The sequence below is a fragment of the Aquila chrysaetos genome, chromosome 12 (genome assembly GCF_900496995.4).
Source record: "Aquila chrysaetos chrysaetos chromosome 12, bAquChr1.4, whole genome shotgun sequence".
NCBI classification, from domain to species: Eukaryota; Metazoa; Chordata; class Aves; order Accipitriformes; family Accipitridae; genus Aquila; species Aquila chrysaetos.
The window spans coordinates 6,281,874-6,309,349 of record NC_044015.1 but is presented as its reverse complement, the minus strand read 5'-3'; the positions used below and the strand labels follow the sequence as shown (position 1 = coordinate 6,309,349).

General features: G+C 49.6%; 1 protein-coding gene across 4 annotated transcripts; it reads left to right on the top strand.

The window, feature by feature from the left end:
• The first annotated feature begins 22 nt into the window (after window positions 1-22).
• Window positions 23-27,204, top strand: TMPRSS9 (transmembrane serine protease 9). 4 transcript variants are annotated; one of them, XM_041127705.1, is made up of 20 exons: window positions 6,814-7,094; window positions 7,533-9,264; window positions 10,225-10,376; window positions 11,875-12,002; window positions 12,469-12,536; window positions 12,959-13,137; window positions 14,291-14,332; window positions 15,321-15,492; window positions 15,749-16,023; window positions 16,191-16,327; window positions 17,529-17,847; window positions 18,705-18,876; window positions 21,440-21,711; window positions 22,406-22,542; window positions 23,119-23,479; window positions 23,574-23,690; window positions 24,349-24,520; window positions 24,848-25,113; window positions 25,649-25,785; window positions 26,276-27,204. In XM_041127705.1, exons 3-20 carry the CDS (start codon window positions 10,253-10,255, stop codon window positions 26,435-26,437), a joined length of 3,240 nt encoding a protein of 1,079 aa, XP_040983639.1. In that variant the 5' UTR covers window positions 6,814-7,094; window positions 7,533-9,264; window positions 10,225-10,252; the 3' UTR covers window positions 26,438-27,204. The 4 variants fall into 4 exon arrangements, with proteins under 4 accessions (XP_029888034.1, XP_029888032.1, XP_040983639.1 ...); XM_041127706.1 differs by adding an exon at window positions 14,665-14,778 and having other exon boundaries at window positions 6,814-9,264; XM_030032174.2 differs by lacking the exons at window positions 6,814-7,094; window positions 7,533-9,264 and adding an exon at window positions 23-1,435 and having other exon boundaries at window positions 12,962-13,137.
• Window positions 27,205-27,476: the final 272 nt, after the last annotated feature.

Here is a 27,476-nt window from a genome sequence, read left to right as displayed (position 1 = left end):
TGGTTTCTTCTCTTATTGCAGCCATATCTCCCCTCCTCCCCTTATTGCTTTTGGGGTTTGGTCAAGCAGTTTTGTCTTCCCCAGACCCACAAAGATATGTGCAGGTTGTTCTTTATCTGCTGAACTTTTAGGAGCATATCAGTCTTCTGCTCAGCTCTTTCATGGGGATGTACGTACGGTACATGCAGTCTGTCAGTAAGGACAGGAGCTATTTGTGGCATTCACTGGCTCACTTACAGCCAAATGTGTTTATAGTCAGAGACTGGTGCATTTTCCTGGTTCTTTCAACCTGCAGGAGGAATTTTAACCAGCCAAGTCTTCATTACTGATGCTCAGGAGGAAACCTAAAACAGTTTTCAGTGGTTGCTGCTCGGTCTGGAGAGATCTGTGGGAATAGTAGATGTTAGGAATGAAAGAATGAGCTCTTATCAAAACCAACTTCAGAGAAGTCTCTAAGATCATTTTATAATTCAAAAATGTTGCATTCTTTCCTTGCTTTGCTCTTTAAACACGCTAACTGCTAAAGTTTGCCATTAATGTTGAAGCTACTTGGGATCAGAATTGGCCATTGGGTGAAAGCTGACTGTCAAGCAGCAGGCAAAAATTCAGATTAAAGCAAAATGAGTTCTCAGTTTTTCATGTGTTTTTCATCTTTTCGAGATGGCAGAAGGCTCATTTGTGGGCTCAAACATCAACTCCAGCACAAAGAACCCTGTCCAGTTTTGGCCTCTGCTGTAGGGGTGTGTGATGCTAGATAATCCCTGCCTGTCCCTGTGCAGCAGTTAGGCCATTTTCCTCATGCGGATATTGTTATGATGACAAACAGAGGATGGACTGTAAGGGCTATGGGTGTCTGACTGAGAAAATGAGTGGGTTTTTATGTAAAAGTGCTTCACTTGACTGTTTTCTGTGTGCATGGGACAGTGCTTGTTAACCGCTCACCCACACGGTTTTACTGGCGGGGGCATGACTGACAAGTTCTGGTGAGTGGAGTGAATTCAGTGCAGCTGGCACGAATCACCAGCACTTCAGGCAGCGGTTTTGCTGTCTGTCCTGCTGGTGGAACGCTACTGAAGTGAACGGGAGTTGTACAGTGAACTGCAGAAACTGTACTACGGGCTGGGGAGAGGCGAGAGCTGGGGCATCCCTGCTCGAGTTTCCAACGCAGGCAGCTGGAGGGGGGGGGGGGGGGAAGTGCTTAAACCCAACGCCCAGTGAAGAACCAAACCAGCTTTTCAGGGTGAATCGTTTCTGCTTCTCAGCCTGTGCCTTTAAGCTCCGTATGCAAACTCCCCGTGTGCCTCCCTCCCTCCCTCTCCCGCGGCCGGTGTGGCCGGGCAGTCCCTGCGGGAAGCGAGCTCACGGCAGGCACGGCTCCGGGGGGAGAAGGTTTCTAGGGAAAAACACCTTGGTGGCAACGGGAAAAGCAAATCAGGTGAGTTCCTGCTCTTTCTTAACAGTCCTTTTCATTTCCTTCAAGGAGTCGGGCTCTCTTGGCTCGGGTGGGAAGAGAAAAACCTGCAGCTGCTCTGATAACTGCACCCACCCGTGGTCCCACCATCACCACCACGGGTGTTTCTTGCCCCCGCCGTGGTCCCACGCCTGCACATAGCACCCAACCCAAATTTACAGCGCGGCAAAGGTGGGCAGCGCAGGCACAGCGATCCATCCCTCCTGCAGCCCGCTTTGGGGACGGCTGGCCGGAGGGCTCGGGCAGTCCCTCCTCGCTTCTCCAGCGGCGCCGGGCAGGGTTTGCTGCCTGCACTCGATTTCCAGCCAAGTGGGAATTTGAAAGTGGTCCTCCCGGCTGAATTTCCCCTCCGTGCTTGGGGAAATTCCTCTTGCTTTGCTGGCTCTAAGGAAACTGCTTGTTTATGAATTTATTGCCTGTTAGAGGAAACATCTAACCTTTTATTTCAACTAATAGATGCAAATAACTTCAGGGCTTCCTTTTTAGTCCCTTATGGCTAAATAATTTCCCTTATGTGATTCTGGAGTGCTTTTTAAGTGTTTTTCGAGTCCATGTGACTCTAAAATGATTCGAGGGAGGTCGGGAGCACTTTGCACAAATGAATTGGTGATGCTGGAGGGGATTTGTTCTGCTCCTCAGACCAAAGGAACCAACACTGGTAACAGAAATGGGCTCTCCGTTGAATGTCTGTGGAAGTTTGACACTTCTGCCAGTTGTGCCCTGCAGGTTGTATTTCTGTAGGACACTTCATCTTTTGTCTGTTAACCAGCGAATCTTCAGTTACACCAAATGTGTGATCTAATGGATGAGCCTTGGTGGAAAGTGATCTCTGGACCCTCTTCTCTGAAAGTACTGGTTAAGAACGAATGTCTTAGTTTCTTTAACATTCTGGAAACCAAACGCAGAGAATTCTCTACATTATTTAAATGTTATAGCGAATTATGAAATATTCTAGAAAGAAAGTTGAGGGTACTTAATGGGAAATAAAAAGCACAGCTTTAGCAATAATGCAGACCTAAATGCTAAAATAAGCAATATTATCACTGTATGAAATATGCTTGTGGCACAGCCATGGCTGTGAGCAGTTTTGACCTTGGCATGAGACAAATCTTGTAGCAACCTCCATGGGCTTGGAATAGCAGCATCATTTGAGCTAAAGGAAACGTTTCTGCAGCTGGATGGTGCTTTGTTCCCACAAATGAAGGAAAGGGCTTGAGAGTGCTGTCACGCTGCTTTGCACCCACTTGCCTTCCAGTCCTGAGGCTGCCCTGCAGAGATTTCAGGCATATCCCCCTGTATCCCGCTCAAGGGGGGTCCCTGTGGGTGAAGGTGCCAAGCAAGGTAGCACAGGGCAGTGCAGGATTTGAGCAGTCGGTGTGTGCCAGCATCCTGTGGCCTGTGCTTGGGGATGGTCTCCTCCGGCAGGAGGGGCTGACCGAAGCTGTACATGGTCACACAGCCTCAGCACGAGTTTAGCAGATGACACTATCCCGTATCGATATGTGTCGAGTTTTATTCTGCAGCCTCTGAAGTCAATGACAAAAATCCCATTGACTCGGATGCTGCGATTTCTCTGCTTGGCTGATAGCTTTCATCACTGGCTGGTTTCTCTATGTGAATTCTTCCTTTGAGGGAGCATGCATTGCAGATGACTGGTTTCAGGGTGGCATGGGGGTTTCGTGCCCATGAACGTTAATGCCTACCTGTCAAACTGTAATAATGGCTGAAGCTAGGTACAAAAAAATGTAATTTACACATTGCTTCTAATGTATGTAAGTTGGTAAGAAAGAATAAAATGTGATTATCTGCAAAATGAAGACACCTACTTTAGCCCCTGTTCCTCCAAGAACCTCTGGTCCCACTATGTCCACCAACTTCATCAGGACCAAGATTTCTCCCACAGCCTTTGCAATGGGCCAGACACGGTGTCCAAGGGAGGAGGATGATTGTCACTAAAGGAAATGCCAGAGTTAAGCATGTGAGTTTTTCTTGGCCATTCATGAGCTGAAAAGTATCAAATTATATAGTGCTCCTATTGTGAAAAGTAACTGGACAAAAATTGCACTTCCTTGCTTACTGGATACTCCCCATGTGTATTCAGTATTTACTATCTGTACCGAGTTGTCAAGCCAGCACAGTTGGGGGGAAGGAAGGCAGCCTTTATTTACTGTGTAATCCATGGCTAGAAGTTTAAAAAGTAATTGCAGGTACAAATCTGCCCCGTACTCTGTTACCAAAGGGAGAGCTTGGAGCTGAGTGTTTCCAAGGTGGAAATGATGTTAGAGCCTTTGTTACCGGTGATAATACAAGCACCAGGGAGCTCAGCCTGTCTGTCATGTCCCAGCTGAGACTGCAGAGCTGGCAGGCAGGGAGAGGATCTTCTTACTTGTAAATTGAGAGACATTTGAAATCCAAGAGGGAAAATAAACAAGGCCTGCACAATGTCATTGGGCTTGCTGAGAGCAGGACTACAGCTGAACCAGATGAACCTCCAAGAGGAGTGCTGCAAGGGAGCAGGCATTTGGGATCATTTACTGAACTGAATGGCGGGGACTGGTAACACCCAGAACAGATTTGTTCACTTGCAGGCTCCTTGTGGCCTGGAGGCTGACAGTTCTGGGGGGGTCTTTGCTCACTTACCTCAATAGGAAAGATGTGTCCTCAGCCCAGGGTCTGCAGCCTCTTAGATGACAGTGTTTCTTTCTGCTTGGAAGTAGGGTATAGCCTTTCAAATGCAGCACAACCCCACTAAATGTTAACCTACAGAGAGGTGGGGGACCTGCACAGCTCCACATGTCCAGTTACAGAAGTTGGACATGGGTTAAAGCAAAAGGATTAGAGAAATACGGTGTTGAGTGGTTCAAGGAACCAGTCTGGTGGCAGGAGATGCTCATGCCACCTGAAACAAAAAGGCCATGTTAGCCAAACCTGGCTTGACTGTGTCTGCTGATGATGTGGGCGGTTTGTCTTGCTTATGAAGGTACCGTCTGCTCCAGCTAGTGTGATGCTGAGCAGCTCTGTCCTTTCTTTATGTGTTCTACCAGCTGGCTGCTGTTTCGGCATAGGCTTTTTTTCATGGCATATCATCATGTCATCAGAAGATTTAAGGGAAGACATATGGGCTCACTAGGAAGCAAGTTTTATTCCATACTCCCTTCCTTCTCTGGACCCCCACTCACGGTGCAGCCCTGGGGTGCCCTCAAGCCATAAGGGGGAACTGGCACACGGTTCTTGGCCTTTCCAGGCTGACACGTCCTGGCATCACACCACCACCCAACAGATACCTCTGGTTATAAATCCGCTCCCTGAGGAAAATATTCTACCGTCTATCAGTAGCTGCTGCCACAAATTGCTGAGCCCCATTTGCATACAATTAAATTCCCAACTGTAAGGAAAAAATCACAAGGCTTGACCCCATTTTAACTGAGATATTTGAGTTTTGCTGTTCTCGCCACCAGGCTCTGCCAGCAGACCTGTTTGCACACCCATATCTCTTCATCTCATCTGGTCATGCTTCTGCTTTCACTTACCGCAAGTGACCATTTTCTCTCTTCTGTTCAAGCTCATGGTTTGGTGGCTCGGATGTGGTTTGTGGTTCTGGTGCCTGTGATTTGAATGGTGAACCCACTAAGTGAGGCAAGTTGGAGTCTGCTTTTTTCATTTTGGGCGTTCTCCCTCTGGAGAAAGCTGATTCTCCTTCCGCTGCATTCCTCCTCTGAAGTGCCACAAGTCTTATCTCGGGGATAAAATCATTAGTCCTTCACCCACCTTTGACCAAATGCTCATTACTTCCTGAGGTTGCAGGTGGATCTGCTGCTGATCTTGTTGTCTGCCTTGAGCAAGTCACATATTTTTCATACCAATGCCAGCATTTTGCAAAGGCTCTGTCTGGGTGAGGGCTTACAGGCATGACCTTAGACCATGAGGCAGTTTTACAACCCTTATGTCTGAAGGCTCAGCAGACACTGTATTGCTGTGCTGAGAGCCAGACTACCCTGTAGTGGTACCAACTTAACGTGGGATAAAGCAAATGTTTTATTAATGCTTGGTTATTCAAATGGTTGCTGCATATCGGCTGCCCTTTATAATCATAGTGTTGGAGAAAACCATCCAAACTAGAATACAGAAATGCAGCACGAAGGCTCCAGAGCAGCCTGAACTCTGCCATCTGGGGACATTAGGGTTTTCTTGCATTTGTTATCTGTAAATGAAGTTGACTTTTGAAGACACAGGTACCACTGTTTCTTCCCTGTGTTTCTTTCCCTGTTTCTTTCCTCTGGTCAACAGATCAGAGGAGAGGCTTGGCTCGTGTCCTCGTGGTGGAGGGCTGCTGCTAGGAGCTGGCAGACTGGGAACAGGAGAAGCTGCAGAAGAGCAGGAGGGAGCCTGGGGCAAAGCAGTGTGAGACGGGTGTGTGCATTCCTGTTCTGAAGGGAGAGAGACTAAGCATGAAGAGCTGGAGAGGGCTGGGAAGGCAGAAGGGAAGGCCTCAGGAGGTGAAAACAGGAAGGGAAAGACACAGCAGAAGCAAAGGAAGAGAAATACCAAGTAGCGGTAGACAAGAGACTGGGGAACATGGAGGTAAACGAAGAAAAAACAAGCCCTTTTGCTGGGTAGCCATCAGCAGAGTGCTGCGAGGTCACCATCGCTCTTCAATCTCAGGTGCTGTCATGTTTTGCAAGAAGCCAGTTTCTACCTAAAAACAGGAACCACCACAATTTGTGCTGAACAGTTGTGTGCTCCGGACCAGTCTTACAGGTGTGCGTGCCACGGGGCTCACCAGACTGAAACAGAGACCCCTGCCACGGGCAGACTGGGATCTGTGCCCAACGGATGGACAGACACCCAGGATCTCCCTCCTGTGGCCCTGCCTTGTCCCCTCATTGCTCCGGCACGTGATGTGCCCCTGACGTGCTGCACGAGTGCTCACACGTGCTCACACATGTGCTCACACATGCACACGTGTGCTCACACACACACGTGCTACTTTCTTGTCCTCCTTGACGAGAAGAGCGGGTGTTAATGACAGTTTGGCTAATTAAAAGAAATATTACGGATAAATGGATATTTGTACCATTCCACTTTACATTTTGAAATTTCCCTATCTGAACCAGTTGAGAAATAAAATACCTCTTCCAAGGAAATCCGATGGAATGACGCAAGGTTGCCCTGGAGCAAAATCCAGATTCCCATGGAGAAAACAAACCGTGAGCTGCCAAGAAGCAGAGGAGCAGAGATGGTGGCCATCTCCCAGGAATCTCAGCAGATCCTTAGGGACAGCCAGAGACGGTTATTTTCACAGGACAGCTCTTGTTGACTTTCTCTGTAGCACATCTAACATGCCTTCTCTGCTAAAATGGAGCAGTGAGAAGAAACCCCACTAAGATAGGACTGGAAATACTCTTAGATCACCAAGTTCCCCCCCAACCTGCTATCAGAGGCATCATGTTTTACAACCGCTTACAATTTATAATCTGTCAAAAAAACATAAATGTGCTTTTTCTTCTCAACATTTCTACCGGAAACTCATGCTCCTCTGACTGTTAATACTCTCCTAATTTCTGCCCCCACGAACAAAATTTACTTTTCACTCATCTGATTTTATGCAACGATGTTTTTCAATGTATATAGCTCCTTGCTACTCATCTCCATTATGTATTTATAGACGGTCCTTATCTTCTTTCACTAAAAAAAATTCCAATCTCTATTTTGCTCTTGCAAGATGGGCCTTCCATTTACATGTGTTTTTAATTCATTTTTAACTTGCACCACGCACACCAAAAGAAAATAAACTTTCCTTATGCTAAAAGGGAGAGCAAAGAAGACAACTTTTGATTGTTTTGGGATGTAGAAGGCTTCTCTATCTGTCTCTAAATACTCTATTTTTTCCAGTTCAAATGCCAGTGCAATCAATAATATTAACTTCTTTCTAGGGTCCCAGGTACCTGTTATTCTAGTATGACTTTTTATATGCAGCCAAGATTAGTTCAATCTAACTTCTATTGTCAAAATAACACCCAGCCATAGCCAATTTTGTCTGTGTTGTTAATTTTTTTCTCAGATGTGGTTGTCCTACCTTTGAAGTCCATTGGTAGTAAGACCACTGTTGCACTGGTCAGCATATCTGGACTAGATTTTTGAGCTTCCACATTCAGCATACTGCAAGAAAGCTGGTGACTCCAAAACCTATTGAAAGAGCTGAGGAGGGATCGCTCATCTGTATGTATTCAGGTCACTAGGACCACTGGAAAAAAATGTTTCCTACCTGTCTCCTCTTAGCCAGAGCTGGATTGTCAAATGGAGATACTGTTAGCAAAACACAGGGGCCCAAAGTGCCTATCTCTGCCAGGCTCAGTTACAGCTGGAAAAGAATATTGGGAGGTCTGTTAGAAAAAAAGAGGCATCTTGGACAGACTCTCTCTTCCTCTCCCCTTTCTCTCTGTCACCTCACAAAGAAGTGACCTTTTAAAATTTCTTATCTAGAAGCTTCAGTTTAAAGAGCTGCTGACGTCTCTTGGAAAACACTGAAAAGCTCTTCTGAAACAGTGCTGCTGCTCCCTGTGTCCTGGGTCCCTTTCTTCCCTCTTTCTCTTTCATTGCTAGATACATTTGCATTAGAAAAGGCAGTTTGTCTGCAGCTTCTCGTTTGCTGAAGTCACAGCCTGATTTATAGCATCAGTAAATAGCTGTTGTTGCAGCCCAACCACTCACAGCATCTTCTGAACTGGTAGGATGGCCAGTGCAGAAGTGACCGGACAAGATGTCCCTCAGCAGGACAGAATTTGGGACTGAGGAAGGAAAAGCTGAGTGGGTTTCATGTTCTTGAAGCTGTCAATATCTAGGCAGAGTAAGTTTGAGGGATTCATTTGCCTTGCCAAGACTCTTCTGGTGTGACCCGTAGATCTGAAGTTTCCCAGCAGCTAGAGGTTGTGTCCTCAGAAAACTCATTCTGAAGCTGAGGAACTTTGGACCTTTGGCCAAGAAGGTTGGACTTCCATGTATTTCAACTCTGACCAACCAAATTGTCTTAGACAGACTTCTGTGTGCCAGTCTGAAGGGAAGGGTTGTGTGTCTTCTTCCTACCTGTGAGGGAGGAATATTAATCCAGTAATACATTTTAGGGCCAGAGGAAATCAGTGCCCCTTCTTGTCTTGTTAGGCTTCTTGCAAAAACTAACATGACTGAAGTATGGCTGATCGAATGACTGTAGATAAAGCAGGATATTCCAGGCTGTTTCATTCCTACCGATATCCAGCTGTTGATGATGTGCAAAAGAAGGACAACCACAGGCTGGCTTGTACTAGCAAGAGTGCAGACAGAAAAACAAGGTAAGTGCCCTATTTTTGGCATTTTTGAGATCACATTCAGAGTACCGTATCCCGTCTGAGTATCTTCAGTGCATGAAAAGCATTGACATACTGAAACAAGTCCAGCAGAGGCCACTGAGTTGACCTCAGGAGGCAGGAAAGATCATATGAAAGGGCTTTGGTTCCAGTGCAGGATGGTTGTACCACTTGAAGCAAAATACTGGAAGCACCAGTGCCAGTGGTGACCACAGGAAAGGAGAAACCACTCATCAGGATAGTAGCATAGCTGTAATTAAAGCACGTTTTAATTGCTCTGCATCACTAGGCACTGGGAGCTCTCTGCTAAACACTGTGGTGAGTTTTGTCATCCACTGAATTTACTGATGGTAATTTTGTATTTCCTTCACAATTCTTGCAAAAATATGGAATAGCATTGGGCTATATATGAAACCTCACCCTGGAACCTGCCTCATAAACAACTACAGGGTGAGGTTTATTAGCCAGTTTTAATCCACGTAACGTATACTACAGGGATATAAGTAGCCTAGTGTCAGGATTTCAGTAGTCAGGTCAGAATGGTCCAGTAGAAGCAGCCAATGATTCTTAAGGGTTTCCAATACCAATTGGCTTTGGTACATTTCCCAGGCAGGTCTCTCTCCATAGCTGCCTATTCAGACTGCAGAGTTTCATATTTAAGGATATGACTGCAGTCTAGTCTTGTTATTTGCAGGCCTATAAGATTACTCTGAGATAAATGTTGTACTTTCCAACTTAACTGTTCCACCTACTACTGCAGCTCTGTGACTCCTGAGCAGCACCAAAGCATTTGCTAGTGACACTGGTCAGTTTTAGGATCTTTACTAAGGGTGATGTCTGAGGCAGAAAGAGCAAGCCAAGATGCCAAGCCCGGTCCATACTCACCCCTTGCTATGAGCTGGTGTATCAGTTCACCCTGGCATCATAGGCGGTAGGACCTTGAAACCCTGCTGCTAAAGCAAACCTGGGGGACTGCCTGCTGAAGAGCAGGTACTGTGTGCTGTCCCGGTTGGACCCCGAGGCAGGGCCTGTGATGCTGGGACACTGGTTCAGCGCTCCCCCAGAGCTTGTGTCACCAAAAGCGCCCGTGCGGAGCATGGAGATGGAGGCATCAGGCTGGTTTGTACTCACAACGGACACGGCCATGCTCAGTGGTAGCCTCCTAGGAAGAAAGGGAAGGGGAACTAGGCAGGGAGGGGCCACCATGGTTGATGTGTTCAGGTCCTACAACCTGGACGTATTAGTAAAATCTCCTGACTGTAGCCTAAGGCATATTCAGGGGACGGACTGTGTATCCATCCTTTTACTTCTTGTGATAAGGCGCTGCTTGGAGCTCCTGGGGTAACCATAGCTGGCATGTCACATTTCATCCCAGTCTTGTCCCTTTCCTCCTCTTCTTTTTAATCACAGAGGCCATCTGTAGAGCTGCTCAGAAACCATGGACCAGATAAAGGCAGTGCTAGGCACCCAGAGAAGAGGACTGAGGGCCAGCTGCTGGAAGGTAACCATTGCTGCTGCCGTGGTGGGCAGCGTGACAGCTCTCTACCTGGGGATCCTGCTGGGTAAGTGCGAAGCTGGGTACGTTCTTTCAGTTTATCTGCTCCAGAAAAGAAATGGCTTGCAAAGCTGTCCTGGTTTCAGCTGAGATAGAGTTAATTTTCCTTCTAGTTGCTGGTATAGTGTTATGTTTTGGGTTCAGTATGAGAAGAATGTTGATAACACACTGATGGTTTTAGTTGTTGCTAAGTAGTGTTTATACTAAGTCAAGGATTTTTCAGCTTCTCATGCCCAGCCAGCGAGAAGGCTGGAGGGGCACAAGAAGTTGGGAGGGGACACAGCCAGGGCAGCTGACCCAAACTGGCCTGAGGGATATTCCATAGCATGTGATGTCATGTCTAGTATATAAACTGGGGGGAGCTGGCCTGGGGGGGATCGCGGCTTGGGAACTAACTGGGCATCGGTCAGCAAGTGGTGAGCAACTGCTTTGTGCATCACTTGTTTTGTATATTCCAATCCTTTTATTATTATTGTCATTTTGTTATTGTTATTATTATCATTATTAGTGTCTTCCTTTCTGTTCTGTTAAACTGTTCTTATCTCAACCCATGAGTTTTACTTTTTTTTCCTGATTCTCTCCCCTAACCCTAACCCTAACCCACTGTGGGGGGTGGTGGGGGAGAGTGAGTGAGCAGCTGCGTGGTGCTTAGTTACCTGCTGGGGTTACACCATGACAACAGCTCACAGTCCTCACAGCAAATCCCCTCAAAAGCCTTCTGCTGAGGACAAAATGCGGTCAGCTCTCCCCATATATACACACAAACTGCAAGGGCTCTAGACAACTCATGTTCTGAATGTCTGACTTTAAAGCACTTTATCTTCAGTGTCGCATGACATGTATCCTCTATTCCTCTCCTCTAATCTCTCCCTGTGACTCTCAAATTTTGTGTCGCTGTACCTTGCCGCCCCAGCCACCTCCTGTCACAACCTCTAGTAGCCACTGACCATTGCCTGTTTTACTGTCCCACTCAAGAGCATGACCACTGTCTCATTGCCTCTCCCACCTTCCTCCTGCTGCCTCTGGTGTCCCATGGCTAGACGCCACCTCAGGCCAGCCCCCTGGTGTGGACCCCAGGCTGACATGACTGACATCCCACCAGCACAGCTCTACTGTACAGTACCACTTTCTAAGCTGGCTTTGGTACCCAGCATGCCCTTCCCCAGCCTGTTCCTGCAAGGATGGGGCCAATCTGGGATTGCACTGCCAGGTTGTACCCATCTGACCATGAACTTTTGTCTCAGGCTTGACAAAAATCCACCTTTTTCAAGTTCAAATTAGATTTTCCTATTGCATGTGTGCAGGGTAGCCCAGCACGGCCATGGGGCACCCCCAAGGCAGCCAGGGGTGGTCAGGGACAGTCAAGCTGTTCAGACCAGGGGGGTCTAAAGGACATGATGAGACCCATGTTCCAAAGTGAACAGCGAGGAAAGCTGGGTCCAGCCATGGCCCCAAACCTCCGTGTGTCCTTTGTGCCCCTGACAGACACCTTCCCTCTCTGGCAGCCTGTCATCCTGCGGGAGAGACCAGCTTTGAGCACACAGTGGAGCTGCAAGGAATCGCATTCAATAGCAGCTTACAGATGGAGAACTCGGATTACTACAGGGTGCTGACGCCTGCTCTTGAGAGGCTGGTGAGTTGATCTGGGCTTGGCAGGAGAAGACTTGGGAAAGACTGTGGCGGCTCCCCAGGGCCCAGCTCAACAGTCCTTATTCAGGAGAATCTGGATGCCAAGGGCAGGGGGAAAACAGGAATTTCTTAAACATCAGCAGGGTATACCACAGGGCTGAGCTGCACTTTGAGAGGCCCCATCAGGGCCCTAAGAGACATTTGCAGAGTGGGAAATGTGTGCTCAGGTCTGTTCCTTTCACAAGAGAGCTGGTAGGAAGGCATAAAGAAAGGATGTGCTGCCTTGTGCCCTGAGCCAGGGTGGGAAAAGGGTTTCACAGGAGCTGGACACAGGTGCTCCTGCTGCCTAGAGACAAGAGATGATGCTTCAGCTAGCTCCAGTTTCCTGCAAAATCCCATGCATCATCTAGTCCCACCTCCCTGGGATCTTCTGCCCAGTAAGTGTGTGATCATCGTTCTTTGCTTTGCAGTTTCTGTCCAGTTTCCAGGACTCCCAGCTGGACTGGAGCTGCACTGGTTGCACCATCCTGGGCTACAGGTGAGTGTAGGCAGCTCTCTCTGCAGACTGTGCAGCTCATGTTTCAGGGCATTCTGACAAACTCCACCAAGAAGGTGAGCTCACACCTGTGTTCTTGTTCAAAACTAGTACAAAGAGAAAGTGCTTTTTGGTCAAGGCTGGATTTTCTTCTGGGTTCGCACCAATGTTCTGGATTCTTCTATTTGGAAATGCAGTCAGAAAGGCAGAGGAAAACAGCTTTGTTCAACCAAAGCTGAACTCTGGGCCAAAGACAAAAATGCAAATGACCATTTCAACCAGAGCACATCTCCAGAGAAACTTGCACCTTAAATTATTAAGAATTAGTTTTGTTTCCCTCGAGTTCCCTGTAGGCAGCTAGCACAAGAGCCTGTCCCTTGTACTGACCACAGAGCCAATGTACCCATTACTTCTCTGTCTTCCAGCAGGAATGGAAACTCAAGTGTCATCGTCCACTTTCGCCTCCGCTTTGCCCCCCAGGATTCCCAGCCCCTGAGCTCTACCATGGAGAAGGAAGCGCTCAGGCACGGGCTGGCAGCTGCCCTGCACAAGCAGGGTCTCTCCCTGGCTGCCTATGGGACGATATCCTCAGCTTCTCTTACAGGTATGCTCCTCCTGCAACTGCTGGGCAGCCAGAGCAAGGTGCCTTGTGCTGGTGCTGCTAGCACCGAAGGTCACACTAGCAAAACCACAAACTGTGTCTCAGATAGCCGAACTGCCACAAGGCTTTAGCTCTGGATGTCCAGTCAAGGCTTCGTGCCCAGCAGCACTGTTAGAAATGGAGGTGCTGCCAGGCACCCAAGCAAACCAACAAAAGATGCTCTGCCTGGCTCCCAGGTGCTACCAGCTTCACAAGACAGCAGCAGAAACATGCCTAGATCTTGGCGGTTGCTCAACAGACATTTGTGGGGGAGTCCCCAGGTCCACCTCCAATGCTAATGCTGTCCTGTTCCGCTCTGCCCTGCACCAACAGAGCCTAAAGCATAAACAACAGCTTCTTTGGCTTTTCTTGCAGCACCTGGAACCAGCTTGAGGGACAAGAGATCAAGCTTCAGGAGGTTAATTGCTGGGTTGACTGTACCTACAGGTGCACAGCAGCCCTTAGGCAGTCCTCAGAGTTGTAGCAATAATTCCTGCTTAGGTAGATATTTCTCATATTTTAATTATTCTCTGAAACCACCTGACTAGAAATTCTTTCCATCAGTGACTGTGGAGTTGCATGTGACCGTAGGACTCCAGGTCCAGGGGATTAAAAAAACCATATGCCTGGAAAACACAAAGGTGTGGGTTCCTCTGCAGCTCCCTCTGCACTCCCTGCAATGATGGTCCCTGGACCTTTGGGAGCCTTGTGCAGCCCAACTGGAGGGTGCACAGACACCCCTTGGGTTTAGGCAACAGCCCTGCATAGCTTCAGCCTCGGAGCCTGCTCCTGGGAGGCAGCTCAGTGCCACAGCTCTTGGGAATTTCTCCCTGCACCTGGGATCACCCCAAAAGCCTGCAGGGCTGTAGACAGCTGTTCCTCCACTGCGCACTGTGCCCATGGTGGAGCAAACTGAAGAAGGGTCCCGGTGAGCTCAAGGCCAGGAGCTCACTGCTGGCCGTGGGGCAGGAAAAGTGATGGCCAGGCAAGAGGAAAAGATGAAGCAAAGCCTCTGCCAGCCCTGGCGTGGGAGCAGCACAGTCCATGGGAACATGCAGCTCCTGTGCGCCCGGCTGGGACGCCCTCACTGATCCCCATTCTTTCCACTTTGTCACAGGTCCCAGTGAGGTTTCTCCCTACAGACCTGGACTGAAATCAGGTAAGAGCCAGGCAGCAGGAAGAGCCACCTGCCCCAGCTCCCTCGGCTGCACTCTGCAGCTGGGCTGTAGCCTCCTCCTCACCAGTGGCCTGGCTGCAGATACAAGAGGTGTTTGTACCCCATCTTGTTCATAACCTGGTGGTCCAGGGCCCTGCACCACTTTGCTGGAACAAGGGCTGCAGCTCTGCTCCCGGCTCCATCCCGCAGGGACTCCGGCACTGCCAGGGAGCAGAGGGACAAGGACACTGTGGTGGCTGCCCCTAGGGAAGCCGGGGGTTCATTGCTGGGAGGGCTGCAGAAGACACAAGTGACTCAAGCCTTGCTGGCCCCAGGGAGCTGCCCTGGAGACACGTTCACTTGCTGCAATACCCAGTGTGTGTGGAAAGAAAACCCTGAATGCGATGGCCAAAAAGACTGTGCCGATGCCCCTGATGAAAGGGGCTGTGGTGAGTCTCTTGCAGCATGTCTCCTGGACATGGGGGACAGGCCACAACCCACTGTTGCAGACCACTGGGCTTCTGGGCACTGAAGAGAGCCAAAGACATAGGCCAATAGTAGATGTGTGCATCAGGATGAGCAGAATTGTACCCTAGAAACACCTTGGTCCCACCACCAACTTCAAAGAGTCATGACAAGGCCTACCTTCCTGGTGGGCTGGCATGCTGGGAAAGTCCCGCATGCCCACGACCTGCTGGGAGCAGACCATGAGGCAGTGGCTGAGCTTGTGGAACTAGCCAAGATATCTCCAGAATTTCTTGCTTTAGAAGTTTCAGGGAGGATGCTGTGATGGGCCAGTGCTTTGCAGCACTCTTTTCCAAGCCTGCCGGTTAAAGTCTGCCCTGTGACATCCCTGGCAAAGTCCTGCTGCTTGAGCATGTGCTGGGAGCACGCACAAAGCTGAAGCAACTTTTCCCACTTGTCCCCAAGAGCACTTTGGTGGGGCATAGCCGGCAGGATCCTGATGCACTGGCTCTCTCCTCCCTTTCAGACTGCGGGAGCCGCCCTGCCATGCAGACTGCCAGCAGGATAGTTGGAGGCTCAGAGGCATCCAGAGGGGAGTTCCCGTGGCAAGTCAGCCTGCGAGAGAACAACGAGCACTTCTGCGGTGCTGCAATCCTCGCAGAGAAGTGGCTGGTGTCTGCCGCTCACTGCTTTACTGAGTAAGCTCTAGCCACGCTAGCTTGCCCCCCCGCCCTGTTTCCAAAAGCTGCCGTATCTTCTGGCTGAAGCTCCCGCTGTACCACACTGCCCCATCACGCCTGGTTTCCTTCCCCTATCAGATTAAGCCACGGGGAGCTCTCGTCCACAGGGATGGCAGGACGGTCAGGAGGCAGCATCACCCGCAACTGGCGGCTCTGGTTTGCAGGGCGATGCTGTGGCTGCAGGGTCACACGGTCCCTGCTGTCTCTCTTCCAGGTTTCAGGATCCAGCCATGTGGGCAGCTTACACGGGGACCACCTCCCTCAGAGGCTCAGACAGCAGCACAGTGAAAATGGACATCGCACGCATCATCCCACACCCCTCCTACAATCCTGACACAGCTGACTATGATGTGGCCGTGCTGGAGCTGAAGAGACCTGTGACCTTCACTACGTACATCCAGCCCGTGTGCCTGCCAGATGCTGGGCATCACTTCCCCACCAGCAAGAAGTGCCTTATCTCTGGCTGGGGCTACCTCAAGGAGGATTTCTGTAAGCAAAGCATGGCAGGCGGCATGGTGGGGTGTGAGCGGTGCAGGAGGCATCAGGGAAGGGAACTCAGGCCGTGTTCTGGCCAGCTGGGGTGAGCTCTAGCATGGGCAACTGGTCCCGTGCAAGGGTCCCTGTGGTGAGCTCACAGTTGCATCTTTCTCGTTTAGTAGTGAAACCTGAGTTCCTGCAGAAAGCAACAGTGGAGCTGCTGGACCAGACACTGTGCTCCAGCCTCTACAGCCATGTCCTCACAGACAGGATGCTGTGTGCTGGCTACCTGGAGGGGAAAATCGACTCCTGCCAGGTAAGCTTTGCCCAGGGAAGCCGGCACATCTCCCTGCTCCCTGCATGAGTCTTTTCCCTCCCAGTATGCACCAAGCAGCACTTCAAGAGGCAGGATCTGACACCATGGTCATGGTTCCCCCTGCAAGGTTTGAGGCCATGCCTTGGAACCAAGCATGGATCTGCAGGGACTGCAGAAGACAAAAATGAGGATATGTTCCCTAGTGCTTAGAGCAGGGCACAGCTGTTTAAAGTGCTCTTTCGGCTATTTAACTACTTTTCTCTACTTCCTGAGCTGTAATCAGGGCTGGCACTACCAATGTACCTGGCAGGTCCTCAGATCAAAATCCAGATGGCAAAGGGCAGCAGTGAAAACTAAAACATACACAACAGTTGTTGGTGAACAACTTGGTGTTATCCCTAGTTAGCTTTTATCCAGCCTAGAATTGCAAGTGGCCAGCTGGAGAAAATCCTGCCTTTCACAATGTGTTGTGAGAGGAGGACTGTGATTTCCATGGCTGTCCCTGTGATTTGGCAGGGCCCTTCATAGCCACAGCCACCAGCTGAGCAAAACTGCACTTCTTTGGTGGTAGTGCTTCACATTTCTGCACCAAATGCAGCACAAACACCAGAGAAGGGGCCAAGAATGGAAGATTCAAGGTTGGATGATGAACGTGACCCATCTGGTTATTCATTACTCACCTATAGCAATCCAACCCCCAGAAGGCACTGCCAGCATCACAGACACCACATGTCCTACATCAGCAACACTCATGGCCCCCCAACACCAAAGAATTGACCAGGAAACCATAGGCCAAATCAAGAAAACATGCAAAGATTAGCACGGTCTCCCTGGGTTGCATATCATGCAATGAACACCCATCATCTGGCTGTTTAGGAGCTGCTGGGATTAACCTTTAAGAGCAGCAGTTTAACAAATGATTAAACCAGTAGAAATGCTTACCCTAGATTTTATGGAGGATGGCCTTGTGCTCTTTTGGCATATCAAGGGCACAATGCTACTGCTTAATAGAGGACACAGAGGAGCATCCAAAGGCCAGCACAGGAGATGCTTCACTCACCGCTAGGCTGGAGCAAATAAGCAGAGGTGAGCTGGGATACACAGGGACAGAGAGACCCAGTCTGGCAGAGGTATGCTGAGGGTGGCCAGGGCAAGCTTGGAGCGTCCCCAGTGAAAGCTCACCATCTGGCTTCTCTTGCAGGGTGACTCCGGTGGGCCCCTGGTTTGCCAAGAACCATCTGGCAAGTTTTTCCTGGCAGGAATTGTGAGTTGGGGAATTGGATGTGCTGAAGCCAGGCGGCCCGGGGTTTACACACGTGTTACCAAACTCAGAAACTGGATCTTGGATGCTATTTCTGCCTTCCCCAGCTCCATAGCCCATACTGTCCCTCTAAAACACACCAGTACTAATAGTAACATGGTCAGCTCTGAAAAGATAAACACCACCACTACCGGAGCAATCCCCACCACTTCACCAGACCCAGCTGCCAGCAACCCAGTGACTGCATCAAGACCACAAGGTATGAGCACCTACAGGGTGGGTGCACCTTGGCAGGAAGAATGGCTGGTACAGGTCCAAATGTCAGGTTTGTTTTTCTGCTGAGCTGAAATGACCTTCAGTAGGGTGACCCACACAACCCTTGCCTAACTGCTAAGGGCCAAGGCACAAGTTACATTATCTGGCTACCCCGGCTCACCCAGAGCAGCCTGGCAGAGTCACTCAGTACCTGTGCACATGAGTTCCATGAGTTCCTCCTTTGATTATGCAACTGAATGTGTAATTTTGTCTGCTGTCTGTGTAACTGGTCTGCACCAGCAGGCCCAGGACAGGGTACTGAGACACAGCAGCGTCTGACACTGTTTAACCTGTCAACCGCTCACTTTTGTTTGCCACTTAAGGATCTTCCAGTAGTTCAAAATTGATGGCTGCAACTTCACAGCAGCAGGCATCTTCTCCCTGAAGGGAAGGAGGGCAGGTGTCTCTAGGATGACCTGTCAGCTCCAAGGAGCCCTCCCAGCAGATCTGCAGGGAGATACAGATGTAGGGTATTTTTCTAAATTTAGGATTAACTTTTTATCTGGAATGGCAAGGCTAAGAGGCACAGAGCTGCTGGTTACTCTGCCTTTGAGAAAGGCACAGGATTAAGGACTTGCCAAGGGCAAGATGCAAAGCAGCAGTTAGGGTGAAAGCCCATGTATAGCTGTGCACGGCCACCATCAGGGACCGCCACGATCAGCAGGCAGGGCTTGGGCAGATGCCTCACGCTTCAGCCCTGACCTGTCCCTGCTCACGCTTACTGGTTAGAGAGAGCAAAATTCTCTCCTCGCTTGTCTTCTGCTAGGCGTACTCACAAGTCATGCTTTGGCTTTTGTTCAGAGTGTGGAGGACGACCTGGGTTCTCTAAACCCAGCAAGATCGTGGGAGGAACAGATGCTTCCAGAGGAGAGATCCCCTGGCAAGTCAGCCTGAAAGAAGACTCAAGCCATTTCTGTGGAGGCACCATCATTGGGGACCGCTGGCTGCTGTCAGCAGCTCACTGCTTCAATGAGTAAGAGTCTATCCCTGCTAGCACTGCTGTTCCAGCTCACCTGCTCACCAGCATAAAGCTGTGCAGCTTTACATAGCCGTGTAGCCAAACCCATAGCTGTGGCACTGGAGTCACTGGGGAAAAACAAGAACAGACACTGGACATTAATTTTTGTTATAGCTAGAGATTCATAGTAAAAGGGTGTTGTGGGGAGGCTGAGATGAGGCAGGGAAAGGTTAAAGTAGCCTGGGCAGGGAGCAAGGACAACACATGCAACAGGGGTGGAAAAGGACAGGTGCCACAAGAGAGTTTCTTCAAGAAATTTAACCTTAAAATTTGGCTATAATATAGGAAATAGAGACACATGGTCAGCTGTTAAAGGGAGGACGGTCAGTTTCAATCCTGCATAGTTCTGTTAAACAGCAAGAGCCCAAGCCCAGATTTATAAATAACCCAGATAAAGAAATGAGTAGCAAGAGGATAATGTTTGTCAAGAATAAAAATTCCTGAAGGCAGAAAAGGTGGAGGACTAACTATGAAGAGTTTCAAGACAACCTTATGTGTTTAGCTAGGCAATAAAGCAGCAAGTGAAATGCAAGGTAGACAAGCGTGAAGTAAAAAAAAAAGTGTGGGTAAAAAGCTGGCTGGATGGACAAGCCCAGAGAGTTGTGGTGAATGGAGTTAAATCTAGTTGGCAGTGCGTCACAAGTGGCGTTCCCCAGGGCTCAGTATTGAGGCCAGTTCTGTTTAATATCTTTATTAATGATCTGGATGAGGGGATCAAGTGCACCCTCAGCAAGTTTGCAGATGACACCAAGTTGGGGGGAAGGGTCGATCTGCTCAAAGGTAGAAAGTCTCTACGGAGGGATCTGGACAGGCTGGATCGATGGGCCGAGGCCAATCGTATGAGGCTGTACAAGGCCAAGTACCAGGTCCTGCACTTGGGTCACAGCAACCCCATGCAGCGCTACAGGCTTGGGGAAGAGTGACTGGAAAGCTGCCCGGTGGAAAAGGACCTGGGGGTGCTGGTTGGCAGCCGGCTGGATATGAGCCAGCAGTGTGCCCAGGTGGCCGAGAAGGCCAACGGCATCCTGGCCCGTATCAGAAATAGTGTGGCCAGCAGGAGCAGGGAGGTGATCGTCCCCCTGTACTGGGCACTGGTGAGGCCGCACCTTGAACGCCGTGTTCAGTTTTGGGCCCCTCGCTATGGGAAAGACGTTGAGGTGCTGGAGCGTGTCCAGAGAAGGGCAACCGAGCTGGTGAGGGGCCTGGAGCACAAGTCTTACGAGGAGCGGCTGAGGGGACTGGGGCTGTTTAGTCTGGAGAAAAGGAGGCTGAGGGGAGACCTTATCGCTCTCTACAACTGCCTGAAGGGAGGTTGTAGTGAGGCGGGTGCTGGTCTCTTCTATCAAGTAACTAGTGATAGGACAAGAGGAAATGGCCTCAAGCTGCACCAGGGGAGGTTTAGATTGGATATTAGAAAAAATTTCTTTACTGAAAGGGTTGTCAGGCATTGGAACAGGCTGCCCAGGGAAGTGCTTGAGTCACCATCCCTGAAGGTGTTCAAAAACATGTAGACAAGGCACTTCAGGACATGGTTTAGTAGGCATTGTTGACGGTTGGACTCGATGATCTTTTAAAGGTCTTTTCCAACCCAAATGATTCTATGATAAGTGATGTACATAGCAAAAAAGCAGTGCTGTCTGTCTGCAGATGATGATGGGTGTCCATCAGCTTTTACCATTCAGAAAAAGAGGTCAGAAATACTGTGGATATTGCCATGAGAACAGCAGTTCTGTGGGCAGTGGCAATTAAAGAGCAAGTGAATGCTAGTAATTATTAGAAAAACAACTGAGATTACCGGTATGTTGCTGGTAATCCACAGCATTCCGACTTCTCAAACATTGCATGCAGTGCTAGAATAACATTGTAAAAAGGCTAACACAAGACGACACAAGGATGAACTGGGTGTGGAACAGCATCCATAACAAGCATGACAAAATAGATCAGACTAGACTTGGGTAAAGAGACAACTGGGTGGGAAGGGAGCGTGTGATAAGGACTACACAATTATGAAGGGTACAGAGGAAGTGTTTAGGGAATGCCTTCTTACTGTTTCTCTGAGTTATCAAATAACCACCAAGAGCAGGTGGAAAACAATCAAAAGGAAGCAGTTCATACATGTCATTAAACCGAATGTTTAAAATTCATACGGGGTTTAAAAAAAAAAAAGAATAAAACACAGCTCTAGAAAAATCCAAACAAAACCCCATATCCATCAAGACCTACTGAATATAGAGACACCATCTGTGTGCCAGAACAATCCTGAAATAACAAATTTCTGGAGGTGAGGAGAGGATTACTACATGTGTACCTGCTCTTCAGGAGACATCAAACAGGTGCCACTGCTGGAAACAGTTCTTTGGGCCTGACTTAGCAGAGCTACTCTTCTGTGTGCTGGGGTCTCCTTTGGTAAAGTAAGGTTTCAAACACTGATCATTTAAAGTTGTCTGCAATTTAAATGTCAGAATTCATGCTAGGCATATGTGTGTGAGCATGCATGTTTAGGATTATGTATTTGCAGGACAAATCCAGAAGAGATCGAAGCCTATGTGGGAACAACATCACTAAATGGAACAGACGGGAATGCAGTGAAAGTCAATGTAACAAGAGTGATCCAGCATCCCCTCTTCGACCCTATTATTCTGGACTTTGATGTGGCTATACTTGAGCTGGCAAGACCTCTTGTCTTCAGCAAATACATCCAGCCTGTCTGTCTCCCACTTGCTGTGCAGAAGTTTCCTGTTGGCAAGAAATGCATAATTTCTGGGTGGGGTAACCTCCAAGAAGGGAACGGTAAGTAGTAATGCATTACCAGTTGATTTGCTCTGGAGCACTGACAAGACTCAGCAGTAAAGCCTGTGCCACTGCCACCCAGACAGTCCTGGGAGTGTAACGGACAGTCAGAACTGACAGAAACGCAAGAATAAGGGCACATAAGGCGCTACCTTAAAATGTAGTTATTTAGGAGCCAGCAGCAAACAAGAAAATGGAGAGAGCAGCTTGGCAGGAACCAGTAGAAACCAGCTGGGGTCCCCTCGGGAGTTCTCCCATGTTAAGCAAGAGTAGGGCATTGCCTCAGTGATCTGCTGTAGCTCTGGCAGGACAGTATGTCAGCCTCAGCAACCACGCTCAGTTGCAAAGATGTTCCAAGCAATTAGAAAAAGCAAAGATCCCATTGTAGGGAGAAGCCCTGAGGGTGGCACATGTGCTACCAAAGCCCTACTGTCCCTGTAACAGTTGACCAAGAGCCCACAAGCTGTCAGGACAACAGAAACTTGCTGCCTGTGTGCAGTAGCCTTTCCACAGGTATGAAACTACACCCTGGGGTGAGCCAGGAGCTTCAAGGTTGCTGAGAGTAGCTCATATGGGATTCAACTCCTGTGTGGGATTAGAGCCTGTTTTCCTGAAATATGTGTTGGGTCAGTCTAAAAGCCATTAGTTCCCAGTTCCCCTTGCTGGACTCACTAATGCCATGGTTTTCATGCAGTCACCAAGCCTGAGATCCTACAGAAAGCCTCTGTGGGCATTATAGACCAGAAGACCTGCAACTTCCTCTACAACTTCTCCCTCACTGACCGAATGATCTGTGCTGGCTTCCTAGAGGGGAAGATAGACTCATGCCAGGTAAGAGTCTGGGATTTCTCTGCTCCTCTGTGGATTGCTCCAGAAAGCTGGGCTAACTCACAGCCTCAGCACATCCTTGGGATATATTTACCGAGCTGCTGTGGCCAGGCTGTAATCCACATGTACCCTTAGCTCAAAAAACCCACCCCACTGCCTTGGAGCTTTAGAAAAGTAAATACAGCTCCATCAAGTTGAGCATGACTTAAACCAATATCCCACTGCTCTGTCTGGCCAGAGTGGAGTCCTGGATGAAGCAGGTCTCCTCCTGTGGCAGCGAGACAGTGGTAGGTGGTGGTGGCTGTCCTTCATTTGTGGAAAGGTATTGTCAGGAGCTATTAACTTTCATGACAAATGCTACTTGTATGTGTGCAGCCAGGTTGAGCCATTGACCCCAGTTTCAGCCTCTGCACTCTCATATCTTGCACACACACTGCATAGCAGCAGACAGCCCTACAGGGCTGGAGAAAGAAGAGTTTGGGGCCAGCTAAGTCATCCCAATGTGGCTGAGGGGCAGCTCCATGTAGACCTGTCTTGGGGAGACTGGGCTGAGCAGCCATTGCCTTGCTTCCTCCTCAGGGAGATTCAGGTGGACCCTTGGCCTGTGAGATGACCCCGGGAGTGTTTTATCTGGCTGGCATCGTGAGCTGGGGAATTGGTTGCGCCCAGGCTACGAAACCTGGTGTGTACTCCAGAATTACCAAACTCAAAGACTGGATCCTGGATACCATCTCACAGTTGCCCAGTCCTGGCACAGGCACCCCTTCCAGTTCAGCCATCATGAGAACTTCTACTGCAGCCATCCTTACTCGCCAGCCCAGCACAACACCTGCAAGTCCAATCAACAGAACCACCCTGGGGATGAAGACAATCACAACCATGAAAGAAACCTCCACAGCTCTGGAAACCACTGAGCCTGCCAAGCCCACCCAAACCCCAGGTAAAATTGATGACAGATTTATTGACATGTTGGTGGGAGAACTCCAGCCCCAGAATAGAGGGTACTGAGCAGGCCATGGCTTATTGCCTTCCAGTGGTGCCTTGTACTAGCCTCACCTTCAAGTGTTCCAGCAAGGTCTGTATTGGAAAAGAAAATCCTGAATGTGATGGCATTGTTGACTGCAGCAACGGCTTTGATGAGCACAACTGCGGTGAGTACTGCTTTGCAGCCTGTGACTGCCGCCCAGCCTTATTCTACATTACCCAGACTCTCCAATGCAACCCACCAACTTCACATGGGCTGTCTTGGGCCCCACGTTGTACATTGGGGGTCTGGGCCAGCCCCTTGTGGACCAGGTCCTACTTGGTCTGCCAGAGTCTATAACAAGATGAAGCTGGATGAGCAGGGTCCAAATTTTCTGCCAGAAAATGTGGCCTCTTCTCCTCTGCTATAAACATTAGAACACATTTCCCAGCACACAGGCCTTCCGGCCAGTCAGTCTGCTAGTACAAGATGGCAAGACAGCTCTGCACAACAGGGCAGCCCAGATGTCCTGTCATCTCTGGGACTGCTCCTTGGACTGCACATTCCTTGCTGTGTGACAGCTCAGCCAGTCCATCCAAACATCCCCTCCTCACATATCACATCCCTAGAAGGGAAGGTGTGATCTGCGGTAACAAGTAAAAGTTCCCAAACCTTACCATGTCTGCCCAGCCTCATCTCAGATTGGTGAATGAAATTCATCACATCCTACTGCCCTGTGTATGTCTCCCCAGAAGGCTGCCCCATGGCACGGGCTATGGAAGGAGGGCAGATATCCCTTTCACTTATGGTTACTTAAAACCGTGGTGCCTCTTCTTCTGTCCCAGACTGTGGCTTAACAACTGCTCTGGCCTTCAGCAAGATCGTGGGTGGCAGCACTGCGGCTCGAGGAGAATGGCCCTGGCAAGTCAGTCTCTGGCTTCGGCAGAAGGAGCACAAGTGTGGGGCTGTCCTCATTGCTGACCGATGGCTGCTCTCTGCGGCTCACTGCTTCGATATGTAAGTCTGAGATGGGCTAGTGAAGCCAGCCGGCTCTTGGCCTCACTCCCGTCAGCCCACCAGCCCTTCTGCTTCCTCGCAGTCCGGCACCATGGCTGGGATGCTGTGCCTCACTGGAAGCACGCACTCCCTGCTACAGATGTGCCCCTACAGGTAAGCATGAAGAGGAAGGAGTGGAGCAAAGCCTGGGCATGTCCACAGTGTGATGGAGACAGGGGTCCTGGCCTCACAAGGTGTGGCCATAGTGCATCCCAGCCCCACAACTGGAGGAACAGCCCTCCTTGTGGGGCCATGCTCCTAACAGCCAGGTTTGCTCTCTTTCTGCAGTTACAGTGACCCCAAAATGTGGGTGGCCTTTCTAGGAACACTCTTCCTGAGTGGCATCGATGGCAAAATGGAGAAAATATTCCGTATCTACAAGCACCCTTTTTACAACGTCTATAGCCTGGACTACGATGTGGCACTGCTAGAGCTGAACATGCCCATCAAGTTCAGCAACACGATCAAACCTATATGTCTCCCAGACAATTCACACATCTTCCACGAAGGAGCCAGATGCTTCATCACAGGCTGGGGCTCCACGAAGGAAGGAGGTACTGGCTGAGAGGGCTCCCTCACATCCATGTTGGCCAAGCTAAGTGCCGCCTACCCTGTGAGCCCAAACATACACAATTCCCACTCCACTGCCCCTAGCACTCCCCATGCCAGGCTGGACCCTGCAGGGGATACCAACCTGGGCAAGGCCTGGTGTCACCACAATTTCCTCCCCAGCAGTCATGCACTGTACTCCTCCTCCATTTGGTTACACCTCTGCCCTCTTGCAGCCTTCCCAAGCTTTCTGCATGCCAGCCACTGTGCTCCCCATCCCTGTAGCAGCTGCTCCAGCTGTGCTCCTGCAGTACAAGGACCACCCTGATACCATTTCTGTCTGGTCAGCTGAGCTGCCTGACAAACAACACGCCAAAGGGACCTTCCTGTGCTTGCTCTGCTGGGGAGGAACCAGGCCTGATTCACTGTCCCAGTGCAGGTCGCTCCCATTGGCAAGCAAGTAAGGCTGCAGAAACCCTACTCATGCTGCTGCTTCTCACGTGCTCTGCACCAAGCTAACAGTGATACTTGCCTTCTCAGGTGTCATGTCAAAGCATCTGCAAAAAGCAGCAGTGAACATCATCGGAGACCAGGCCTGCAAAAAGTTCTACCCTGTCCAGATCAGCAGCAGGATGGTGTGTGCCGGTTTCCCACACGGCACCGTCGACAGTTGTTCAGTGAGTGCGAGAGCAGCAAATGCTGTGGCTGGGACAGAGCAAACTTGTGCAAAGTCCCCGGGCTATATTCTCTCTGGACAGCCTTGCCCTGCCTCCCCTAGCTCAGCTGTCTGTCCATCCATCTCCACTGGCTGTTGCCCTTATCCAAGTCCACACACCTCATTCTGCTTGCCCCACCAACCTGTGACAGGTCAGGGAAACATGCAGAGAGGTAGTGCCAAGCAAGAGACCACAGGGATACCATGGAGCGCGTTTCATGACCCTATTGTGCCTCCAAACGTACTCTGCCATGTTCTAGAACCCCAACCTCAGATTGTGCATGCAAGTACATCACTAAGCAGTCCTCCAGCTTGCAAGCAGGCTCCTGGGAAGGTGGGGAACAAGACAGCAAATGCTCCTATGTATGTCCCAGAGAGAAAGAACATCTCACGGCTGATGGGGCTGGGCTGCCTCTTTGGCTTGATACAGGACCCTTTTCCTCTCTCTGCAGGGTGATGCAGGTGGGCCCCTGGCATGTAAAGAACCCTCAGGAAAGTGGTTTCTAGCAGGAATCACAAGCTGGGGCTATGGCTGTGCCAGGCCATACTTCCCTGGTGTCTACACCAAAGTCACAGCTGTCCAAGGCTGGATTGCACAGAACCTCAAGCTCTGAAGCTGCATTTCACCACTCAGGGAAGGCGATGAATGAGAGGAGTAATTGCCAGAGGATGCACTAACCCCTCAGCTATTGTACATTTTTTTTGTTGCTGCAAAGTGGTGAAGATGGCCTGCAGGTATTAAGCAAATGCCAGTGTTGTGTGACCCACTGCAGTTGTGACATCAGGGCATTTGATAACTGCTTTGCATAGACAGGTACAATTCTAGACATTTTCTATAAATAAATGAGGCCTGTCCCATCTTAAGACCTGGCCAAACACCCTTCGCATTAAAATGTGGCCTTTCTAGTTGGAGAGGTGCCTGAAGCACTGCCAGAGATTCATGTAGTTTGGCTGACCTCTGTCTATGAGCTGTCATTCTAAAGCCAAGCCAGGAGACAAGTGAACTTTGCCCCAGCTGAGTTATGCCCTTGCAGAAGCCTCAGACCTCACTGCCTTGATGGAGCTGTTATGTTGTGCAATGGCTTTTGGAAAGGGTATGCTACTGTTTCCACTCAATGCTTGGTACTAGTAAGCTCAGTGATGATCCCCTGGCTCACCATTTGATCACACGAGAAGGTAGGACTAAAACACTTAGACCACACAGGCCCTCATCTGTATTAGAGAATCAGGACAGGCTTCTCACCCCTGCGCCAAGCTCCCAGGTCCCTTTGCATAAGGGAACTGGTAGTTAAATTGACAAAGATTAAGGCATAGCCACACAGACCACTGTTCTGGTTAAGCTAGGTGGGAAAATTTCAAAGTGCTGAGATAGTGGCCCAAGGATACAACTTCTTCAGTGGGAAGTCAGGTCCCACTAGCCAGCATAAGGCACACAGACACCTCTGTTCACAAGAAAAAACTGCTGCAGATCTCACGTGTCAAATCTTAAGCAGACTTAGACATCTCCTCATAGATTCGACCACAAAAACAGAACAGCAGCTAGTACCCCAAACCCCTTCCTAGTCTTTGGCACTTAAGCTCTGCATTTTGGTATAGCAAGAGGTTTCTTCTTTCCCAACCCAGCTGGCAGTGAGATCCACCACTTTTCCAGCT